Here is a 22,582-nt window from a genome sequence, read left to right as displayed (position 1 = left end):
GAAGGAAATTGAATATGGAAATCAACAGAAAGCCCCACTTAGTTGTCACCTCAGCCATTACTGAAGACAATTATGCCTGAGCAAGGTTACTTGCAGAAAATATACTGCTTTTCTTTATCGTGTCAACAATACCTGTCAGTCAGTGTTAGCTGATTTGGAGAACTGAGGTCACTTTTGAGATGCTTATATTAAGAACCTTTGAATTGGGTATGACTGGTGAAATGAAATACTTGTTTTCCAAAGGATGGACATTTACAGCTAAAGTAAGCCTTCCCTCGGTGTCTCTGTCTTTCCACTGCTCCTGGCTGCAGAGGTGTATTTATACCACAACGCTGCTGAACTGCAGACCTTTTCATAGAGCTCCAGCTTTGCTGGCAAGAATTCCAAGCCTACGGGCCAAGACTCCGGCCATCCCTTCCTTCCTCTGTGAGTAACCCTGGAGGGGATGCCTCACTCACAAATTCTACCCTGAAGCAGGACTCAAGATCCCAGGGAACTGCCTACAGTGCCCCTCTATCTAATAGCAGTGTGATGACTGTCAGCTAGAAATGGGGGACTGAGTTTGGGAGTGAAGTAAACATGGTATCACCATTTTTTTTTCCTTCAAAGCTGATTTTCTTCATGATCCCAGCAATTAAGTGAAAGCATCTGAGTGGCAATGGAGCTGCAGCACGAGGCCTTCTATTGCAGCATTTCACCAGAGAAAAAGCAGAGAGAAGGAGGCAAAGGTTTCCAAACGGACAGGACAGGACAGAGTGTGTGCATATGCGTGTGTGTGTTTCTTTAAATTACCAAAACAAGCGAAAATAATTGTAACTGCAATTCCCATTCTTATGCTGCCCAGACTTAGGGTGGAATTACCATTCCCTATCCCATCAAAAACCCTCACTGAGGGGCATAAAGCATTTTATGTAATGCATCCACTCTCCAGGAAGAAGGATCCCTTTGTGGAAACACACCATGCAAATGAGACCTGGAGTGCACTGGAGGCTGTGGTCAGGATTTCAGCCTCCACCTGACTGATCATTTCCACACTTTACCCCTCTGACCACAGTATGCTGCAAGAGGCTCTACAGCAGGCTCCAGCCCCACAGTACATTGAAATCAATTTCACCTGAAGAATGAATGGCTCCATTTGTAATCAAGTCTTACCAGATCTGTTTCACAGCCCACAACTTACAACCACTTCAATTCAGCATATTTTTGTAAGAGGATGTATGCTGTTTGTGAGGCTACCATCCCATTCTCCACTAACAACAGTTCCTAAGGTCCTCATTTCAGTAACCTTTGCTGCCTTGGCCAACAATTACAAGCAGGAAGGGTGGGATGTACTTAATTTGACGATCCCCAAGTTCAAATATCCTTGTAGCCAGAATATTTGTTCTAAATAATGCTATCATCAAACATTCTCAAGATCTGCTCTTCTACAGCACAGGTAAAAATTACTTTGCTATTTTTGAGGATAACACCAAGGAAAGCAGGCAAGAAGCTCAGTAATAGCAATTATGATATCTTCACCACTCATGAATATCTGTTATCATTAGTAATTTTATTGCTGAAGCCATCACTACTTAGCATCTTTTTGTAATGTTCCACTCATTAGCCAACACCCATAAATAGAGGTATTTATTTTTAATAGTGCTCCCTGGTCAAAATCCCTTATAAAATTCTGCAGTTTTCTACACTAACAGTCCCTAGTGCTTTGTTTTACAGAAGTGTTAGGATACTGCTCTGGGCAATTACTCAATAGTATTGGAGTACAAGAGTTGTTAACCTATGGCTCTGAATCAGCAAAGCTATAAATATACCCTAACACGTTATTTAATTAAAAGAATGGTAAACTTCCAAACATCTGTGTTTCTTCAGATAACCTCCTACAAATACACCCAAACTGGGACTTTGGAGATGGCTAATGAAAACATCTATCAGGAGTAAAGGACCAAACAGAACTATTCACAACTGTTTGTAATTCTGTCAGGGGAAAAAATGTTTCCTTCAAGAAAAAGAAAAAAAATATTGTTTTTTTTTTCTATGTAGTAAACAGCAGTTTTTTTATAAGTGCTCTCAGTCCACTCTGAAGCTGTGTGAAATATCGTGTCAAACAAATCTGAGAAAGTACCAATTTGGCTGTGAAGTTCTGTCATTTTCTGTTTCATAATCTTGTCCCTGGCTAAGCACAAGAAACTGTGCAAGATACAGGCTTTTAAGAGAGTGTAAGAAACACTTTCCAAAAGGCACTGTTTGAGTTCTCATGAACCTCTTTTTCCCTCTTTTATGACTCCTCAGCAACTCAACTGGTTGCAGACTGTAGAGCCGTCCCTCCAGCTGGTGTTTGCCTCATGACAGAGTTGCACATGGATTACAACTCCCAGCAGTCACTGAGCACTGTTTAAATGGGATTTAAACAGAGAAGAAAGAGAGAGAAAGCACATGTATGTGCACAACACATGCATTTCATCAAGAATGAACACCAAATCAAGTTCTGTTTCCCTCACCAATATCTGGGAAAAAAAACTTCTGACAACAACCTACACCAAGAAGCTAGGTTCTTTTCCTTCTTTTCACCAGTAGAATATTTCCAGGCACGTGCTTTTTTTGTTTTTGCTCTTGAATTCTTGGAGATGTTTTTAAAAGGCATCTCCTAGAATAAAACCTGAAGTTCTGGTTGTGCAAAAAGATTGAGAAGACACTTGCCTGTTCAGCTAGCTGGGCAGCAAAACCAGAGAGCAGTGTAGGTGCTGGGGAGCAACAGAAGTGGGGAGCTAGTGTTCTGGGGCAAGATTCTCATATTTGTTTTGAGGGAAAAAAAAAAAATTAAATAAAACAGAGGTATTTCAGCTCCGAAGAGATGTAAGAGTAAAAATGCAATGTCTAAATACATTTAAAAAGGAGTGATAACAGACAATTGAGGGGAAAGAGGAAGGAAAATAGTGGAGTGACTAATGATGTTATCAGAAAATGGATGATTAGTAACCAAAATGCAGAGAATTAAGTGTAAGGCTAGGGAGAATAATAAAGTACGAAGACAGTGTATCTCAACAGAGGGGTGTAAGTCATCCAGTGCACCAGCACATACTGAAAACAAACAGGATGAGGGTCAAGCCTCAGCCCTGCAAAAATACTGTACAGTGTCCACATGACATTGCCCTTAGCAGAAACAATCTGATACCTAAGCCTTCACTCAAGTTGTTTAGTAATAATAAACTTCCTCTGTAAAGCCCATTTTCTTGTGGAAATATGGATATGTCACAGTTTAAATGAAAACGAGTTCCCAGTTCCCTGCACAAAACTTTCCGAGTCTGTAGCATCAGAAATCAGACAGAACTCCCCAAGGGCCACAGGAAATCCATGACAAACTGATCCTTAATATAAATTTGCAATATTTAATAGAAAACACCAAGATAGGTGTATTTGGATCTATCAGGCACTTGATGTGCAAACTGGGGAACAGAGGCTGGAAAGCAGCCCCATGGAAAGGGACCTGGGGGTCCTGGTCAGTGGCAAGCTGAACATGAGCCAGCAGTGCCCTGGCAGCCAGGAGGGCCAAGTCTGGCCTGGGGGGCATCAGGCACAGCACGGCCAGCGGGCAAGGGAGGGCATTGTCCTGATCTGCCCTGAGCTGGGGCAGCCTCACCTCCAGTGCTGGGGGCAGTTCTGGGTGCTGGTGAAGGATATAAGAAGGATATAAAGCTGTTAGAGAGCGTCCAAAGGCGGGTCAGGAGGATTTGGAAGGGTATGGAGGGGACTCCATTTGAGGAATGCCTGACATCACTTGGTCTGCTCCGCCTGGAGAAGAGGAGACTGAGGGGAGACCTCACTGCAGTTACAGCTCCCTTGTGAGGGGAAGAGAAGGGGCAGGCACTGAGCTCTTCATTCTTGTGACCAGTGACAGGACCTGAGGGAATGGCATGAGGCTGGACTGGGGGAGTTTTAGTTTGGGTATCAGGAAAAGGTTCTGCACCCAGAGGGTGGCTGGGCACTGGAATGGGCTCCCCAGGGAAGTGGTCACAGGACCAAACCTGACAGAGATCAAGAAGTGTTTGGAAAACCCCCTCAGGCACATGGTGTGACTCTTGGGGTGTTCTGGGCAGGGCTGGGAGTTGGACCTTGATCCTTGTGGGTCCCGCCCAACTCGGGATAGTCTATGATTCTATTCCATGATTCTAACTGCATCTTCCTGAAAGAGGAAAAAGCCAGGTACTACACAATCCATATAAAGGCTGGATGAAATCACATTTACTGCCTACAGCATTTCCAGTGTTTTGAATCTAAAATATATGTTACTAAAGTACGCCACCAGGACTGCTCATGAAGATACCTTGCAACAGCTGAAAATATGCACTGGTTTGAAATTTATAGTAACAGAGTTACCAGTGTAACACTTGTATGATACAGCCAACAAGCCACTACGTCACAACATTTTTTCCACATGAAGAATAAATTTGCAGAATTGGCTAATGAGCTGATAGTGGAGACTGGAGTGCCAGATATTCTCATTTTCTTTGGATCTTCCTTTACTGCAGGAACATGAGAGCTTTATATTTAAAAAATGTGTCAGGACAAATATGTAAGTTTACAGTTGCAGACCATTAATTTGAAACGCTACTGCAAAGAAAGAAGTGCCTAAAATTTCAGAACAGACTTCCATTGATCCACCAAAGTGTGGAAAGTACTAATAAAAATACTGTAAAACATTTAAAGATGGTATCCAAAGAATTTCCAGCAAGAGGACGAGCTCCTTGGGTCTCAGGGCACTGAAAAGCTGTCTTGTTATCCAGACACCAGTCTAGGCTTGGTATGCTTCCTTCAGCTTTTGCATGCAGGTGAAAGTCAGCATTTATGGGGCAGAATCTTAACAGAGGTAATAAATAATTTCCCACATATGTTTCTCTAAAATCTTTGCAAAGAAATGGTGATTATTACAGCCTGTGTCTGAAAACCTCTGCCATCACCCAGCATCTTCCTGCTCTGGCTGTGCTGCAAATCAGAACCAAAATGTTGGTTTTCCTGCACAAAATGCTCATAATCCAAGGCCGTGCTGCACACTACTGAACCAGCTAGCAGCATGAAGTCATACTGCTACCATGACAAGCAGGCTTTTATACGGCATAATTTACCCTGGTTCTGCTGCACTGAAGCATTTCACACTGTTGTGACTAGATTTTTCTCCTTTGCTCAGCCTGAATCATGAGGTCAAGTTGCAGTCCCGTGCCCAGAGTGCAGGAAAGGGAGCACAAGTAAGCAGAGACACAGCGTGAGAAGGCACCAACAAACAACAGTGCTCATCAAGATGCTCAAGAAGTCACAGCACATCACTGGTATGCAGTGATTTTTGAAGGCAACAAGAGAGTTTTCAGGAGGGATCTGAGGGTACAGAAAGAGGAATCTGCTTTCTTTGCAGCAGCAATCAGTGGGGTGTTTTGCAGAGGGGGCAAAACAGAAGCAACAAAACAGGATGCGTGTAAGCTGCCTCTCCACAAAGCACTGCCTTTTTAGGCAAAATAAAAATTAATGTGGGTTATGTGAACAAACCAAAGCAAAACACTATGGGACAGAAGGAAATTATTTTGTCAGCCTGCCTGGAACTTGGTTTTGGAGGGAGCCATCTCTGTATCTATGCCTAAGGCCATGAGAATATTCAGGGCCACTTCATACTCAACAACATGATACTCAATGGGATTATTTCAGTTCAGGTCCACGTGAGGTCTGTCAGGCTCAAGACCCTACATATTCTATTCTTTTGAAGAAGCCTAAATGTGAAGCTGACATATACTCAGTTTGACAGAACAGCAACACAGGAAGAGTTTATCAAAAGAGGATATTAGTCCTTTTCACAGTGCTAGGCTTAACTGTACGATGTTTCTGGAGATGTTTAATAGAACAAAAATATGTGGAAAAAAAAGAAAAACAAAAAAGCTGCAGGCACAGCTGATGTAAATGCTTGAGTTGCCTTTTTTTTTTTTTAATAATCATTTTTATATTGCCTAAATCCCTAAAGTCAGAGTCTGGAGTATTCTGGACTCTGTCTGGAGGCTTCCCAAAAATCACTGCTTGTCAACACCCTTTTTACAGAAATGAGTCTGTTTACCTCCACCACCACATTGTCAAGTCATCTCTTCCCATCAGCATTACAGTTTAAATTGGTTTTCTTGCAGAGATGTCTAACTCTCCCTTTCCTTATTATTCAGGAATTACTCTAATAGTCAAAGTCCAAGTTAAAGTAATTTACATCAACAGAATGCTTTTCTTCAAGGTGCATTTCTACACAGATGACTGTAATTGGTTAGATGGTACTTTTTATGAGAAGATAAAAATATGGTAAGTTGGTAGCAATGAATAAAAGGGAAATGCAAAAAATTCTAACTGGATATCCATTCACTTTGAACCTTTGTGATCCAAAGTGAACAATTAACTGCAGAGGAACTTGATATAAAGCTCATTTCTGTGCCTTAAGAATCTCTTTATGGCTTTTGGAATTGACACACAGGTGTGATACCTCAACTGGAGCAGGCCAATCTCCTGAGCTGACAGGTTGCACAGGAACCCTGAGAAAGCCTTTGTATCACCCAGCATTTGAGGAGGACACTGTAGAGGTTTTGAGGTTTTGCCCTGCAAACAGTTTCTCTCTGAGTTCTTGGCAGTTAAAAAAGACATTGAGGGATAGCCCAGATTCCGCAGGCTTTGCAGGAAAAAAACATGGTCAGTAACAAGGGAAAAATTGGTATACAAACCAAGGGGGCATTCACATCTAATGTGCTTAGTTCTTTCTGTCTCTAGCTGCCATTGGCATTCTTTGGTTGGTGTATGGAAAAAGAGTTATTGATTACATTCCTCTGACCACTTCAGCAGGCCCTTTCCTCTTTCTGTGATAAATAGGACAATACTTGGTAGTCCCAGCCAAAAGCAACAACGACTCCAACCACTTTGTCACATTTCTAAACAGTCCCTCCCAGCTCAAAGTCCTGGTAGGTCATGAGCTGTCTGCATGCCAATGTACAAAATGTCCATTTGATGAACTCTGGTATATAATACTGATCCTTAGAAAACCCACAGCAGGTACACAAGCTGTCGTGTACCTGCACATACAAAGAGTTTCTCCCAGAAGTTTTTCACCCAACAAGCACAGCCCCAAACCCTGCTTTTTCTGGAAGTATATTCCAGCTGACATGGCTGCTGGATGTAGATGTTTGCATCCATGATATTCTCAGTCGTAGCAAGCTATGTTATCAAGGGTATCAAAGATAACGGGCATTACTCTGGAGAAGGAAATCCTTTCCAAAGCCATATTTAAGATCTTAATTAAGTCCTTTTTTTTTTCTCCTTAATTCCATTCAGCAGTTAAGCCAAAGCAGAATTAATTTTGGTTGCTAATACTAGAAGGCAAAAATAAGAATAATTCTTGTGAGCTTTCCAGCTCACAAATGTCCTGTCATCCATCTCTAACTTCCTGTGGCTGTTCCTCAAGTGCTCGTAAGTCTTCACTGCTGTGGATCTCTGCTGTAGTGAATAACACACCTTCCTGTGCTTTTGTTTTCACTCTTGTGTCCCCCTTACCCTTGCATTTATTTATGCCACACAGCTGTTGAATTATTATAGAGGTGGGTGGCTTGCCTGTAGGGTGAGTCATATTCTACTCCTGACAACTTTTTGTTTAGAATACCTGAGCTATCTCACTCTTGGGATTCACTTCATCAGTCAAGATTAATTTTGGCCTTTATTTTAAGCCCAGAAGCTGTCCATAAGGCATCTAACAAATATGCAAAATACAAAGATAATACCAATAATCACCCTGGGGAGGGGACAGAGAAAGGAAGGTCAGGAATAACGCACCTAAATACCACCTTGGATACTTTTCTACGAGCCCTTTCAGCCAACTATGTGCAGGATAAAAGACTGTGGTAATTTTATAGGATTAGCACTACAGAAGAATTGTTTTGAGTGAGGAGCAAATGTCACAATGTGTGATCAGTGGTGACACTGCAGTATAAGAAGAGGCCCCAATAGGCTTTGTTTTATAGCTATAAAAACAGTGGACAGAGCAAACTTGGCCCTACCTGAGCTTTTCCTAAAACCTCACATTTCCTCTGTTTCCAATTTCACCTTCATAACCCACTTTTTAATCTCCACCAACACATGGAAACAGAAACTTGGATCAAGAGGAAAATGCTGCCAAAGATTAGAGGTTTGGAAATTTACAACTGTTATCTGAGGAAAAACTATACTGGCAGCCAATTATTTAGTCAGAAGTGTTGTTATTGTAAAGAAGCTTCGATATATGATTTTGCTTCCAAAATCAGAAGATAGAAGCATAGTATTTTATCACTGAAACAGAATGAAAAGCCAGAACAAAAGCAAATCAACTCCTAGTTACCCAATCTAGAAATTTTTAAAACTACAGTCTGCAACCACTAATTCGGTAAGAGATGTAGGGAATTATCAACATGAACTTGTCACAGACCACTGTAAAAAAAACAGGCAGGTGTCCTATTTTAAACTATATATTTTTTTGTTTTCATTATTGTTATTCTACTGTTCCCCTTATGGCTAATCAATACAAAGCATGATGGCAAAGTAGTACCAGTTCAGCAATTTGGAGGAAGTAAAGAAAAGTAAAGAGTGCTTTCAAAAATTACAGAACAGTGTTCCAGAAAGGAAATCTGATTTAAAAACCCATTTCTGTGCAGCAGTCGAGTGGTCTGTTTCGAATTTCAATGGCTATTTGCAGCACTGAGGTTTCTGTGTCATTGCCCACAGAAAACGTGATGAGGAATGGGGCTGTCTCACTCTGCTCCTAACCACAACCTGCTAGATAAATTCTGAACTCACAAGGCAGCTGAGAGCTCTATGAAGACTATTAAAATGTACTGGCAAAGCTGGAAGGAAGAAATTCAAATGAGGCCAGGTTAGAGGTTTCAAAGGGATGAGTGACTGATCCTGTTTCATGTTATGCCAGACAATGCTAATAGTTTAAACACTAGCTCTGTCAAACAAGAAATAGATGTATTATCGTCTGTGAATTATTAAAATTGACTTCACCTACTCACCTTCAGAATTTTCTGACTGAAAGAAAAAAAAATCAAGAAAGAAAAAGTCTCACAAGAGAGGCATGCACTCTTAATCTATTACTAATGTCTTCTTGAATCCTGTTAATATTTTTCATATTGTCTGCTTTGGTGAGCTCAGAGACTATATGTGAGGAATGAGCAAAAATTCCAGCTGATCCAAGGCATAAAGCTCTTAATGTTTAAGTCTCTCCTGCCCTGCAGATAATTACTGTCTTCTCTTTCACCCATCCAGCTGGGACATCAGACAATTTGGGGAACGTCCAAGATGGGCATGAAGAACCATTTCCTGATTCATGACAAATACTGTAGATGTTTTTGACACACAGATAATTCTTCTCAGGTTTTATGCAGCAACAACACTTCTCCTCCCCCACCCTCCCTCATTTTTTAAAAGTTATTTATATCTACAAGGCTCAATTTCCCCTGCTATTGAACTATACAAGCTCTTCTTGAACACAAGGGAAGTATTAAGGATACTAAAAAACAATTAACAGTGTAAAAAGGTTTTAAGTTCTGATACAATCCAAATCATGGTTATAAGTTTTCCCTGGAATACACATATGAGACAAGAAGATACAGAAGCTAACCCTCAGCATCACTCAACAAGCACTCCTCAACATCATCATCATCCCAGAGTAGCATTAATAACCAAGGTCCCACCTATGCATGCCTCCCTCATGAAGTTGTTAATTTACAAATGATGACTCAAAAGGTAAGAGAGGGGAAAGGTGAAGGTTTATTTTCTTAAACAGCCACTTCCAAACTTCCACTTCCTTTCAACTATTTTCCCTTTTGAGTGAAATAGCAAATGCTGAAGGATGGGGATGAGTCTGAACAAAATCTCCCCGTTGACTTTTTTGGGAGACAGAAGACCTCTAGGACTAAATGAAAACAAAGCCTTGACTCCCCTAGAAAAACACCTTCCTCCCCTCCAAATTAGGCTTTCCTTAGAAAAACTGAAGGGACAACTTTGTTTTGTTTTTTTGTTAGCAGAACATTTTTTACTTTTTTTTCCCCACAGAGGTGAAGTTAAAACATCCCACATTTTCTAGGGGAATAAATGTAAGATAACTAAAGAAATAATAATAAAAAAAAAGATAGATGCCTACTGTCATTTTTGAACTGTGAAACACCTGAAAAATCATGAAATGAAAGCTTTTGGAGACAAAACCCCACACCCTCCTCACTCCTAAGAACTTGCTATGCCTTTATGCATTTCTCCTAACCTGGTCCAAATGTCCCTTTCACACTGCTCTGGACCCTCCCTCAGAGAGACAACTGCACTCACTCACAACATCCCCAGCAGCACCAAAGTGACAATGATAAATATTTTGCAAGAGGATTTTGAGAATCAGTGGCTTAAAGTACTATCTTTCAAGAAGAAAAATATGATGTGCCATGGCATGCCCAGGCTGGAGACACCTATTTCCCCAGCAAACCCTGACTGGAGGACTCCATGCTGAATAATAAGGCTGATGTCAAAGCCTCTGCTGACCCAAACCCAGCAGAATCTGCTATTGCCACACTACAACCATCTCATGGCTTCTCAGATGAAACACATGAACACTCTGGGGCTGTCATCTTCCTTTGTACACCCACTCACTCATAAAATAAAGTAGAAACAGCTGAAGGCAAGCAAGCTCTGGCTAAGGCTGGAGAAATTAGACATGAGACTAGCCCTTAATTCCAGATTTACTGAAGGAAACCTTACCTCTGTCTCATATCCTCTGTATTCAAAAGCCATTTTTATTTTCATATAAATCATGTCATTTACCGTTCTCTGCTGCCATTCTAAAACCCTTGCAAGGGTTGAGTTGGCACACCATACCCAAAAGAAAAGGTTACAATGATGTGGGAAATGCAGTCAAAATGAGATCAGTATTGTTAACATATTGCTTGACTTTTAAAAACCCATTGTGAAATAAAATAAGCAGCATCTGAAAGTGAGACAGATCTTCAGACACGCTCCCACTTTTAAATCTGAGCAGTAATCAGGTGTGTAAGTGACCTCAGGCACCTCTGACACCAAGGTCTTCAGAAAACCACGATGGGAACGGATTTGTGCTGAGCCACTCTGCCACTCCCACTGGAAACTCCAAAAGGTTGGACTGAGCCAGCCTGAAGGTGGTCTGAGCCGCAATTTGGCTCTTTTGAATGTCTGATCTCTCGTAGAAAATGGGGAGTAGGCTGTAGGTGGTGGAGACTGCTGTCAGGAGGGAACACTTAGCAGTTGTGACAAATGTGCCTCGGTGCTGCCTGAGCCTGGACTTCTGTCATGGCTTTGCCTGCTCCAGGCTCTGTCCCACCCTCGTGACTTCCCTTCAGAGGCTTTGCATTTCCCACCACATCTGCTGGAGTGTTTGCATGGGACAGGCATAGGACAGGCAGCGATAAGAAAACAAGGGTCCAAATGAGGGTGAGACAACAGAGAGAGATAACAAGGGGGAGGAGGAGGCCAAATGGCAGGCCAAGAGAAGGGGGAGGCAAAGGGATAGGAGGTGAGATAAAAAGAGACTTTCTGGGCATGAATAAACATGAATATGTGAAGAGGTGGCAGCAAGACCCCCCAGTGCTAGGAAGGCAGAGAAGAATTACAGGCTGCAGCAGTTGATTAAAACTGCAAACTGCATGAACTTGGTATAATTCCTTCCTGCCTGTGAAGCACACTGAAGAGAACCTGACTAAAGCAAGTGTCTTGAGCTATTTCAGCATCTCTGCTCCCAGGCACTGTACAATCAGGCTCCCGCAATGTTTGGGCTGGCCTTCTCAATTCCCATCACAGATAAATTTCTCTCCTTCATATTAAGGTGCTGCAATGCATGTAAACACACTCTGGGCTGCTAATATGGAAACTGTCCCTATTAACTATTCAGGCCCTTGAAGTGAAGCACTTGCTTGGATGCCTGGCTGAATCAGGTAGGGTCTAATTAAGGAGGTAGACAGCCTTCTATCCTCAATCACCTCAGCCTTAATCCTCCAGTCACCTAAGTTTAATTTAAAAATCTGTTTTCAGGAGTTGAGCCCAGATCCGTCACATCCAAGATTGCCGCTAATTGCTATGTGTCAACAGCATTTAGAAAAATGAGCAATGAATCAAAACCACCAACCCTTCTGCCTGGATGACAGCTTTATCTTTACACACCAGCTTTTCCATGGGGTTGCAATCTCTTTACCCACCCAGAATGGAAAATTGCATTGCCCAAAATCAGTCAGAGATTTCTTCAGCCAGTCTGAACACTTCCAAAGGGAAACTACTCATCTTGTAGACGAACATATGGTGTGACACCCAAGGTGCAAAAGCACTCCAACCTAGACCCCAAGAGGTAAGGACACCCTCTTCCTCTGGCTAGTCTTGTCAGATGGTTGTGGCATTAGGGGATGGGAAAGAGGACTCAGAGAGTCTCAGGAAGATCAATGAAGATGTGAAGGTCACAGATGACACATGGCTGGTTTCAAACCCTCAGGAATAACAGCAAAGAAAGAGGTGGTGAAAGAAGAAGGGCAGCAGAGTCAGCTGTAGAAGTTGCCAGAGAAATGTTTTGTTGGAGGCACAGCAGAGGAGGAGCGGGATGACGCAAAGAGAAGCAACTGAGTAAAGCACAGCGTATGAGCAGGGGTGTCCAGAGGGATTCCTTTGCTGGATGTGCCGGTCTAATACTGATGTAATGAGCTAATTACGAAGCAAAAAGTCAGAATCTGTGTGGGAGGGCTGGAGGGGCACATACTAGGTATCTGCTCCTACTAGAAAGGAGGTAAGCCAGGGCTCCTGCTAAGAGTCTGTTAAGAGGATTAAACAAGACACGGAGCAAGACTGGACATGAGCCTGCTGAATCTTCTCCAGTTTGGTGACATATTGAGAGGAAAATTTGATTGCAATAATGGTGTTCCTTTCCTCTAAGGAAGAACCAGAATGAACAAAATCAGGATGAGATAAAAAAGCAGAAAGCTACCTGTTCAAGGATGGTGGCATCCCCTAGGAGTGACAATGCCATCAGTGACAATTCCCCCAGCTTTGCTGCTGCTTGATGGTATCACTCTAGCTGTGCAGTCTGCTCTGCCATACACGTTTCAGAGGCAGAAACGCAGTGATGCTATTTTTCTACAAACCCTTTCTCACATGCTTGCTGAGAAATATTTAAAATATGTTAAGTGCCTCTTAGATGCTATAGAGACAAGTTACTACTGATCATTATTCTACTTGGCTGAATTTGACGTGTATATTTTCAGAGATACCTCTGAAATGCCTGATATGTAAGGCCTTAACTAAAACAAACAAACAATCTACTGCAGGTTTTATTAGCAGGAGGGACAAATAAAAGGAAGAGGATGGCAAAGCAATGCAGAGATAATGTTGAGATTAAAGTAAGGAACAATATAAACATTTTGGCTGAGACAGAAGCAAAGTCAGCTTGGAGGAGAATTAAGGACAGCAGAGGCAATAGTTTTCAGATGTTGACGTACATTTTCAAAACAAGGAGGAAAGAAAACAGATAAGAGAAGACTGTCAGTTTTATGACAGTTCACAACTTCTTTACCTGACTCCTAGAGGAAAACAGACAGGAAAATAATCTGAAGATTATTCTTCCTTGAATGCTCCCATTTCATTTTCATGAGTATTAATAAAGGCCACATATTGACATTGATGAGCAAAAAGATCCTTGAGGAGGGGAAGCACATGTTTCCTCATGCAGATATCTGAACAGTTTACAGTCACAGGCAGCTCTGAACTTAAGAGTAGGAAATGAAGCTTGTATGAAAACTGAAGTGGAAGTGTGGGGCATTTAGGGGTTTGTGATCATGGTTTCATTAGACTCTAAATGCTCTTTAGGGCAGGAGCACTTAGAGGAGTTCAGAAATGTTTTTGACTTTAAGAAAGCTGACTTTGGGAGAATGTGATATGCCCCAAGGAATTTTTACTGGAATCCTATGAAACATGGGAAACACAGAGCTGAATTTTTAAAAAACATCTGAAGAGACTGAAATTTAAAGCCGTCCTGCTTAATTCCGAGGAGGAAAAAGGGTAACTGAGGCCAAACACAGTTAAGCAAAAATGCAAAATTTAGTATAAGTGACACACATAGGACTTGAGAAGTAGTATATATATCATATATATATATTTATATATATATTTCATTTACATCAGTGCTAGAAAGAACTGGGAGAAAAATCGCTTAAGGCATCTAACAAGAGGAAGAAGTTAGCAAGTTAGCATGCCCTTTTTTCCTTTGAAGAAGAATAATAAGAGGCCAGATGACTACTTAAATATAAGCATCACATTGTGACAGAGTTTCCAGGCTTGCTTAAAGGAAGGAAATTTGCATTGATGATGTGTGCACATCCTCAGAGTTACAGCCACGCCAGCCCATAACAAACGTGATGCACGGATCCAGCCTGCAGTTCCTACGCCAGGCAAGCTGTAGGACAACTGCAGAAACAGGTGGGAGAAAAGGGGAAGAATTCTTTGTAACATATGCAGAATATCAGATTTGGACAAAAAACAACATCTACACATGGTTGAAAGGCTTCCTTTATTTTCCCCTTTCAAACAGTGACATAAACTCCTAACTGAGAGATATGCACATCTAAGTTCTGTGATGACAAGACAGACCAGTGGGGCCTGAAGTTAATCCTCCCTGTTGCAGGAAAATGCAATGAAATGAAGCAAGCTCCTATAAAACTGTTAGCTTAATTGCTGCCATGCAAAAATAATAGAAGCACTTTAATTCAAACACCTTAATGGGCAAAATTTAATTAGAAGCAATTATGCAATTCTTGGGGGGAAATTCAAGCATACAAATTAATAGCAATTGTCCTGCTGAAAGATAAGAAAATTAAAGACAGACCCTAACTCTGTAAAAAATTACCCAACTTCTGGGGCTGAGAGACCTGATGCTTATGACATTATGCGTTGCAGGGCTGCTTGTTTCCAGCTCACCAAGCAGCTTTTTCAATTTCAGTTTTAACTTTTGAAAAAAACCCCAAAATGATTTTAATATTATTTTTGTGAATGGCAAGTAGATTATTTAAATCCAAGTATAAAATAAATTGCCTATGTACAATATGAACATTCTGATTATAAGTAGAAAAGACTAGTGAGATAATTTCTGAAGTCCCTACATTTCACAGGTGAGTAAACTGTACTGGAAACTGATCTTTACACGTCTAGAGCAAAAGGTGAATGTAAAGCATGACTTTTCTAGCCAAGTGCTTAAAAAGCTTGCAAAATAAGTGAAAGCACCTTTTGTAGTGTCAGTATATCAAGTTCAGTATAGAAAGCAAACTTGCCATGAAGCTCCTGTGAAAATTGTTTATTTTAAGAAAGAAACAAAAATTTTCTCCCAATCCTTGCAGCAGGTTAGCCTCCAAAAGCACTTAAAACAGAGTCAGAAAATATACTGATAGGAATTCGATAAAAGCAGAAAGAAATTACACTGATAGGTTTGCATTTGGCAAGACACAAGGAAGGAAGGAGAGAGACCAGCATTAGAAGCATTAGCAGGAACAATTCCCAAGGCCAGTAAATATCAAGGGGCCCCACAGCAGTCAAAAGCAAAGTGAAGAGATTTAGAGCCAAGACATTCAAAGGGTCTACTTAGTTTGACCAGAAGACTGTCTCACATTTCAAGGTTTCTTCTTCAGTACAGCTAAGCTTTTCAATGGGAGGCCTTGACCCCAGGGATCACTAACTGAAGAAAACAAATGTGTTTTCAAATGAATGTATTGGCACTGTCAGAACTGACTGTACACAAGATTAAATTATGTTTATTTTCAATTTCCAGAATACCATGTTAAATTTTAGAGAGACAGACAGAAATGTTTCCAAATAAGACATGAGAATCTGAGCATCAGATTTTCTGTGTCAGCTGTGATTCAACAGCAGAATTGCTGTGAACTGAACTGCTTAAGCCTCCTCCCAAAATGTCAACCTGAGGCTTTCTTGCCTTTGGCAGTATTGGTGCAAGTGGCAGCAGGGGACTCGTGCTGTCAGTCCATTTTAGTTATTTCATTGCTCTTCCTTGCTTTCTTGTGATGGATTGGGTTTTGGTCTAGTATTTTGAATTGCACAGATGTAATTCCCTGAATGAAACAAAAAGTTTGCCTGCCTTTGACAAGGAATGGAAATCAAATTAGAATTTAAAAAAGAAAAAAAGGAGAAAGTGATTCTGGTTATCCATCCTGAGATGATGTAAAAAGGAAACTGATGGCAGAAAAAGAATATCACATCTCTTCATAGAAGAGTTCCCTCAGAGCTCCTCTGCAAGCTCCTTAGGACAAAGGTACTTCACTTTGTGCTTCTACCTTGATCATACTTGAGCAGCTTCACAGCCTTCCTGGGCTCCACAGGAACCAAGTCAGGACTGCACTAAAAGCCAGGCAAGATGAGGGTACTGGAAGATAGAGATGGAGCCCTCATTCCAGGGAAGCTGTCCTTTGAGAAACCAGGTAATTTCAGATAAGCATCAGACTTCTCCTGTGGGTATACACAGCCCTATTTCAAGCCCACATTCCACTCTGTATTTGAATTCCTCCCTATTCTCATGTATGGAGCCACTAGAATTGCTGAGTATTCCTGAGGGATGTGTGCTTATGCACTGTCCCAAACCAGTAAGTATAATGAGCTGAATTTAAAATCCAGAAACTGTGTTCCTAGAGGGACACCAATAGGGACAGAGAGGAAGAGGACCACGGGCAGTACTATTTCAGCAAAAAACATCTGAGCACATGAATAACGTGAAATTACAGTGAGGACTTCCAAAGAGCTACATACTAACCATGAATTTTGAGGAGTGAATATGTACTTGCTAGTAAGAGGCACGACAAAGCAGGAAAGTGGGTCTCACAAAGCACAGACTTGTTGGGTCAAGTGTCCTTTTCCTGTTTCGCAAGTCCTTTTGTCTCTGTCCTCCTTATCATCCTGACACCTTACCACAGCACAGAATGACAGACAGCCCTTAATGACTTCCTAGCATTTGATTCTGATACACAGGTCCAGCCCTTTTTAACAAACATGAAAGTCTCTATTCCCCTCTGAATTTCAGTTTTAGAACCTATGCCCACTTCCAAGCAGCAGCCCCCTGCTCCCACCCTGCAATCTGTGTCAACAGTACAAAGGTGCTCTTGTCCCCCCGGTGCTTGAAGGACACAGCTCTTCTGAAAGGGCACACTGACAGATGATGCTGTGTCAGCAGCCAGTGGGGCTTGTGTCACTTCCCCCAGGAGAAGAGAAATCCTCTCCTGGGTACACCCACTCCCAAATGGCACAATTGGGGCTACTGTTCCCTGTGTCCTGAAACCAGGCTTCATCCTGTACATCCCTGTGCATTGCCACCGTCCTGCCTGGCCTGGGAATGCTGCTGGTTTTTAACCTCTCCCAGAATCCTCACTGGAGCACAGGGGTTAGGGATGTGGTCCTGCCAGCAGCGTGTGCTGCTTTAGTACTCCTGGTACATTTCACTGAGGCATTCCTTGGAGTAATGGTGTGTTCTGCAAACAGGCATTTGCTGAGTGGGGCCCTGCAAAGCACACGAGCACACCTAAACCAGAATGTTGCAGCACCCACAGTTACCCAGCCGGATGTCAGCTGGACAGGGGACACTCAGTGGCTGGAGCTGAAACGCTGCTGTGAAACACAGAGGGTGGTACTTCATAACCTAACCCATCATTTCCCCCCTTCCTCTGCTTTCCCTGCTGGCAGCTGGAGAAGAGATGCCCGTGTTCCCATTCCCAAGGAGGTGGTTTGTGCTTTGTCTTGTTTCCCATAGGATGTTTTACCCCTCAGCACCGCCTCTCCCGCTCGGGAGGGCAACCAAAGAGGAGCAGCGTCCCTGGGAGAGGAACACCCGCTCCTCCCGCCTGCTCCTGGTTTCTTCCCAGGTAGCTGGCTGCGAGGGGCCAGCAAGCAGGCTAATTTAGCGCTCTAAAAGCTGGCAGCAGGAGCGCAATTAACCCGTTTGCACAGACTGCTGGCCAAATGCAGCAATTTATTGGCTGAGTGATTGGATTATTCATTTGCAAAGCTAAGAGAGGGCATTTTCTTACCACTTCAGTTGGCCTGTAGTACTTGTGATTGACTGTCACATGAATCTTGCCAGTCTCTTTGCATCGTCCCACTTCGTTCTCATTCTTCCCTTCCCACCTGTAAAGAAGATAAACATTTAATCAACCCATAATTACTTTAGTGCTCTGATCTTACCAACATTTGGCCTGCTTTCATTTACTTGAGGCTGGTGTCAATTCTCCCTGCAGGACAGTATAAACTCATTAGCTAAAGGAACAAAGGGAGAGTTTAGACTTGAATAGAGTAACAATGGCTTTTGAAGTCTTTGTTTTGGTTTTTGATTCAGTGGAAGGTCTAAAATACAGGACTTCCAAATTAAACACATAATGCTAAGGGAAAATAAAATGCCCTGATTTCAGAATGTCTCATGTATCTGTAAATAAATATGACAGTGAGGTTTTTCATTTGCGGATTGGTTCAAAGCTGTTTTCTTAAAATACTTTTAATTCTTGTATTTTGGCCAATACTTTCAGGAACTCTTTAATCTGTTAATTTTATAGACGTGAAGCTCTGTTTGAACAGCATTAAGCTGCAAAATTTAATTTCTGCTTAACTAGAAAAAACAAAACAAAACCAGTTGTTTTTTTTTTTTTTGTCCTACCTCGACATGGCACTCCACATGCATGTATTGTAAACTCTACTTGCTACCTGTGAGCTGAAAGCCAGCTCCCTCGGTCCAAATTAGTTTCATATGTGTTGAACAGCCTGCAATTTGCTGTAATTCATGTGATCTGGTTGTGAACTATATTCTTAGGGACTGCCCTGGCTTCAGGAGCAGCAGAAGAGGAATGGTTTGGTGGGGGACCAGCTCTGCCTCCAGGGAGGCCAGGCTGCAGCCTGGAAGCCTGAGGACGCTGCTCCCACTCCAAGTAAATGCTTCAGATGACACGTGTAAGAATGCACATCAGTGCATCAAATGTTATCCACTGAATACACAAAATCCAGAGTTTTGATTGAAATTCTATCCTCTCTTTGCATTTTGCTTTTAAGTATATATACATACCACGGGGCTCTGAAGAAGCCTGGCTTTAGAATGTGATGATGAAATCCTCTAGCTTTTTTATGTTTAAGTAGAATCTGTATAAATTAAATCAGCACTGTGATTTAGGCTATTTAGCCTCAGTCACCAGCAAGGAAATAAAAGCACCCCTGGTGTCCCACTTACTAATTTTTCTCCCAGCTCTTGGGATTTTGTCACTGATATGATTTCTCCTTGCCCCCTTGCCCCCTCAACCTCCTAGAAGAATTTAATTCTTTGACAATCTCAGCCTTCATTTTGGAGTTTCTAGCCCTGAGGGCTAAGGAGAAAAGTCTGAAAATGTGACCTCTGTGTACCCATGAAGGTTTAAACACTCAAAGGCAGAAGGAAATACAAAATATGCATTATTGCAAGTTCTTAAATCTCACAAATTTTTAAGCACAGCTCGTGACTTTTGAATGACTAGCAAAGCCTGTAGGATGCTCGATACTGGGAACCTTTCACATTGAAATAATGTCTTACAGATAATAGTGACAGTGAAGTCAGCTGTTAATGGGGCATGCCATGATGCCAAAGACGATTTATAATTTAAATTTTCTTTCTTTCTTTTTTATTTATTTTTCGGTTGCTCTGTTGTGAGACTGAGCTGCAAGGTTTTCATTCAGAAGCCAAAACTAACATTAGTCCCTCCCTTTAAAGGGCAGAGGGTAAAAATGTGCAGAACTCAAATGAGCTTAATAGAAAACCAACCGTCACCAGTAAAACAACAGGAAGCTCTTAGATCAGGAGACGTCAGTTGTTGTTGGAGGTCACTGAGCAGAGAACCCCATTTAACACCCAAAAGGCTCCAGAAGGCTCAGCCAGCCAGTAAAGACTCACTTAATGTCGCTATCAAAGTTATATAACAATAGAAAGAGCTTGAGAAGAAATCTCCACCCGTTTTGTTCAGTAATGTGAAAAGTTCACAAGGAGGAAAAAAAAAAAAAGTGCTCCTCATTGTGAACAAAGTAACATTTGATAGCTGCGCTTCTAATTACTCCTGGCACCTCCATGCTCACAGCTGGGATCATCATACAGCTGATAAAAGGGACTGTGTGGGGCCAGCCTGACACCAGGACCGTCCATTTTGCCAACCAACTCCCCCTCCTCTCTCCCTCAAACCACAAGGCAAGAGAAAAAAATCCCCACCAAAACCATCCTTAATTTATGGTCAAATTGCAGTCAGAATTGTTAACTGGAAAATGTCATGCCAAATCATCCTGAAGCATGAGCATGGTGGAAGGGGGCATGGGGAACCCTCATGTTGTCTGTGGTTCCAGCTAGCTCCAGCCACAGAGACGACCCAGCTTGCTGCTCCGCGGGGCTGATGCTCGCACAGGCACCAACACAGCCTTGTGCAAACTGGGGGAAACACAATGGATCCCTGGCTGGAGAAAGTGTAGTTCTTCAGGACTGGGCTGGATTTATGGAGGACGGGGAAAGGATGACCCCAAGCCCAGCTGGTGCCAAAGCCCAGAGCTCCCATGCAGGCACCTGGTGCAGGCTTTGCACAAAATGCTGCTCCTGGAGCCTCCGCAGCGAGCTCACTGCCTGCCCCAGGCTGCCGGGCTTCACCCTCCCACTGCAGCAAGGGATGGGTTTCTGTCACAGCTGATGGCCTCAGCCGTGTGCCAGCGCGTCCTGCACCTGCAGAAGGATGGGAGAGACCACGGAACTGCTCCTGACACAGCAGGTTTGATGCCCTTTGCATCCACACGTCCACATCGAGTGCCTCGCTGATGGAGACGGGTGCTTTGGGATTGCTCGGGGTGATGGTCAGTGGTCAGCCCTGGTGGATTCCACTGCTGTCACTGACCCCACAACTTTCCATAAAACCAAGATTCAAATGCACAAGCAGCTTTACTTGCTTGAAAAGTTCTTCACATCAAGAGCTTTTAAAGTCTGGACTTACAGTGGGATGGATTGCGTTTAATTTAAGGCTAATTTCATATCTATTATCATTAACATATCACTATTGTTACAATACTTACTGTCAGTGTTGATGAATGCTTCTTTGGCTTTTTTATTTTGGAGGTTCCAATTATTTTTCATTTCCTATAACTATTCAGTTAGAGAGCAAGCTTCAAGCAATGAAAAATCCCAGAGGTACAGAAGATTTTATGAGGATGAAAAGCTGGGGTATCCACCTGGTAGGGTGTGAGGTGGGCAGGAAAGGAAACAGGGGAGCCAGCATCATTGAGGAGGGGTGGGAATAGCCCTGCAAATGGACCAAATGGTCTGGCTGTAACTGAGGAGGAAAAAAGGCAAAGTACATATATTTTGAGGTGATAAAGAAATCAAATAAAAATGAAAATTTTCATAGAAGCAGAGCTAAACTGAACAAGTTCATTTCATCTCCTTGCTTGATCTTTACATAGAAACAGAATCCATAGCATTTTAAAAAAATATTCAAACCCACTAAAGGCTACAGCTGCTCAGCTTCTTTATGAAAAATCAAGTTTATAATGAAATAAATGCCAATAGAAAATATTTAACATTTTAAACTGAGCAGTAAATGAAATAAAAATAAAATTGTATGAAGATTTTGCTTTTCCTCCACAGCTAATAGGATATACTGTTTGTGTAGGTTTCTCAGATCTGTAGCCTGATTTCTGCTACACACAAAATTAAGCCAAAGCACTTCATTCTGTCCTGGCACATTATAAATAGAAAAACTGACACCATATAACAGCCAATTAATATATTTTTGAGGGTAGTCTTTTGTTGGGAAACTTTAAATATGACTCTTCATATGTTCCTTTGCCACCAACTCAACCACCAACCTTGCCAGCAGCTCTGAAACATCAAAGTAATCACAGATATTGGGATTGCTTAACCACGACCTTGTGCTTAAATCAAAAGCATGCTAACATAAAGGAATGTATTATTTTTTTTTCAAAAGCTCTGATGAATCAGGTAGTCGATTTTTTTTTTAACTCTTCCAATAGTATATTGCATAATAATTGCTATTCCCCATATTACAAGACAATTAAAAAATACATGCTAGGCTTCCTATTTTTCCTATTTTTTGTTTCTTTTTTTTAAATTATTCTTTCCAGTTCATTGGAAGACTTTTGAAGCCCTGTCCCTTTACTCCAATTTGTGAAAGTTGGTGTTGGGAAAGAAATTTTTTCTCAAAGAGTATTAATGCTTCTGTGAAAATTAAAGCATTATTGAAAGAAAAGTTTCAGTTGCAAGTTCCATTAGTGTTAGCCTGACACAAAATTATATTAATAAAATCTAAAAGAGAGGCTTTTACATTTTAAGAATGAATTTTTTTTTCTTTCTTTAGAATGGCTTAAAAAATTCTAACTTAAGTTATTCTGTCTTTAAGTGGAGGTTAGGAAAAAACCAAAGAAGTCCAACTGACCTGACATCAGGTGTTTTTCCAAATTGCATTTATGACAATTATTTTAATTTCAGGGGTGGGATATATGGAAT

General features: G+C 41.7%; 1 protein-coding gene across 1 annotated transcript in view; it reads right to left on the bottom strand.

Annotated features, from left to right (window-relative positions):
• Positions 1-22,582, bottom strand: part of GMDS (GDP-mannose 4,6-dehydratase) — a 406,670-nt gene that overhangs the window by 55,498 nt on the left and 328,590 nt on the right. Inside the window, exon 9 of the mRNA XM_084213383.1 lies at positions 18,105-18,201. Within this exon, the coding sequence (XP_084069509.1) occupies positions 18,105-18,201 (97 nt within the window). The remainder of the gene's footprint in view (positions 1-18,104; positions 18,202-22,582) is intronic.

Source organism: Fringilla coelebs, assembly GCF_963513975.1.
Source record: "Fringilla coelebs genome assembly, chromosome: 1".
NCBI classification, from domain to species: Eukaryota; Metazoa; Chordata; class Aves; order Passeriformes; family Fringillidae; genus Fringilla; species Fringilla coelebs.
The sequence above is the reverse complement of the archived record's forward strand: the minus strand, read 5'-3'. Positions and strand labels throughout refer to the sequence as shown.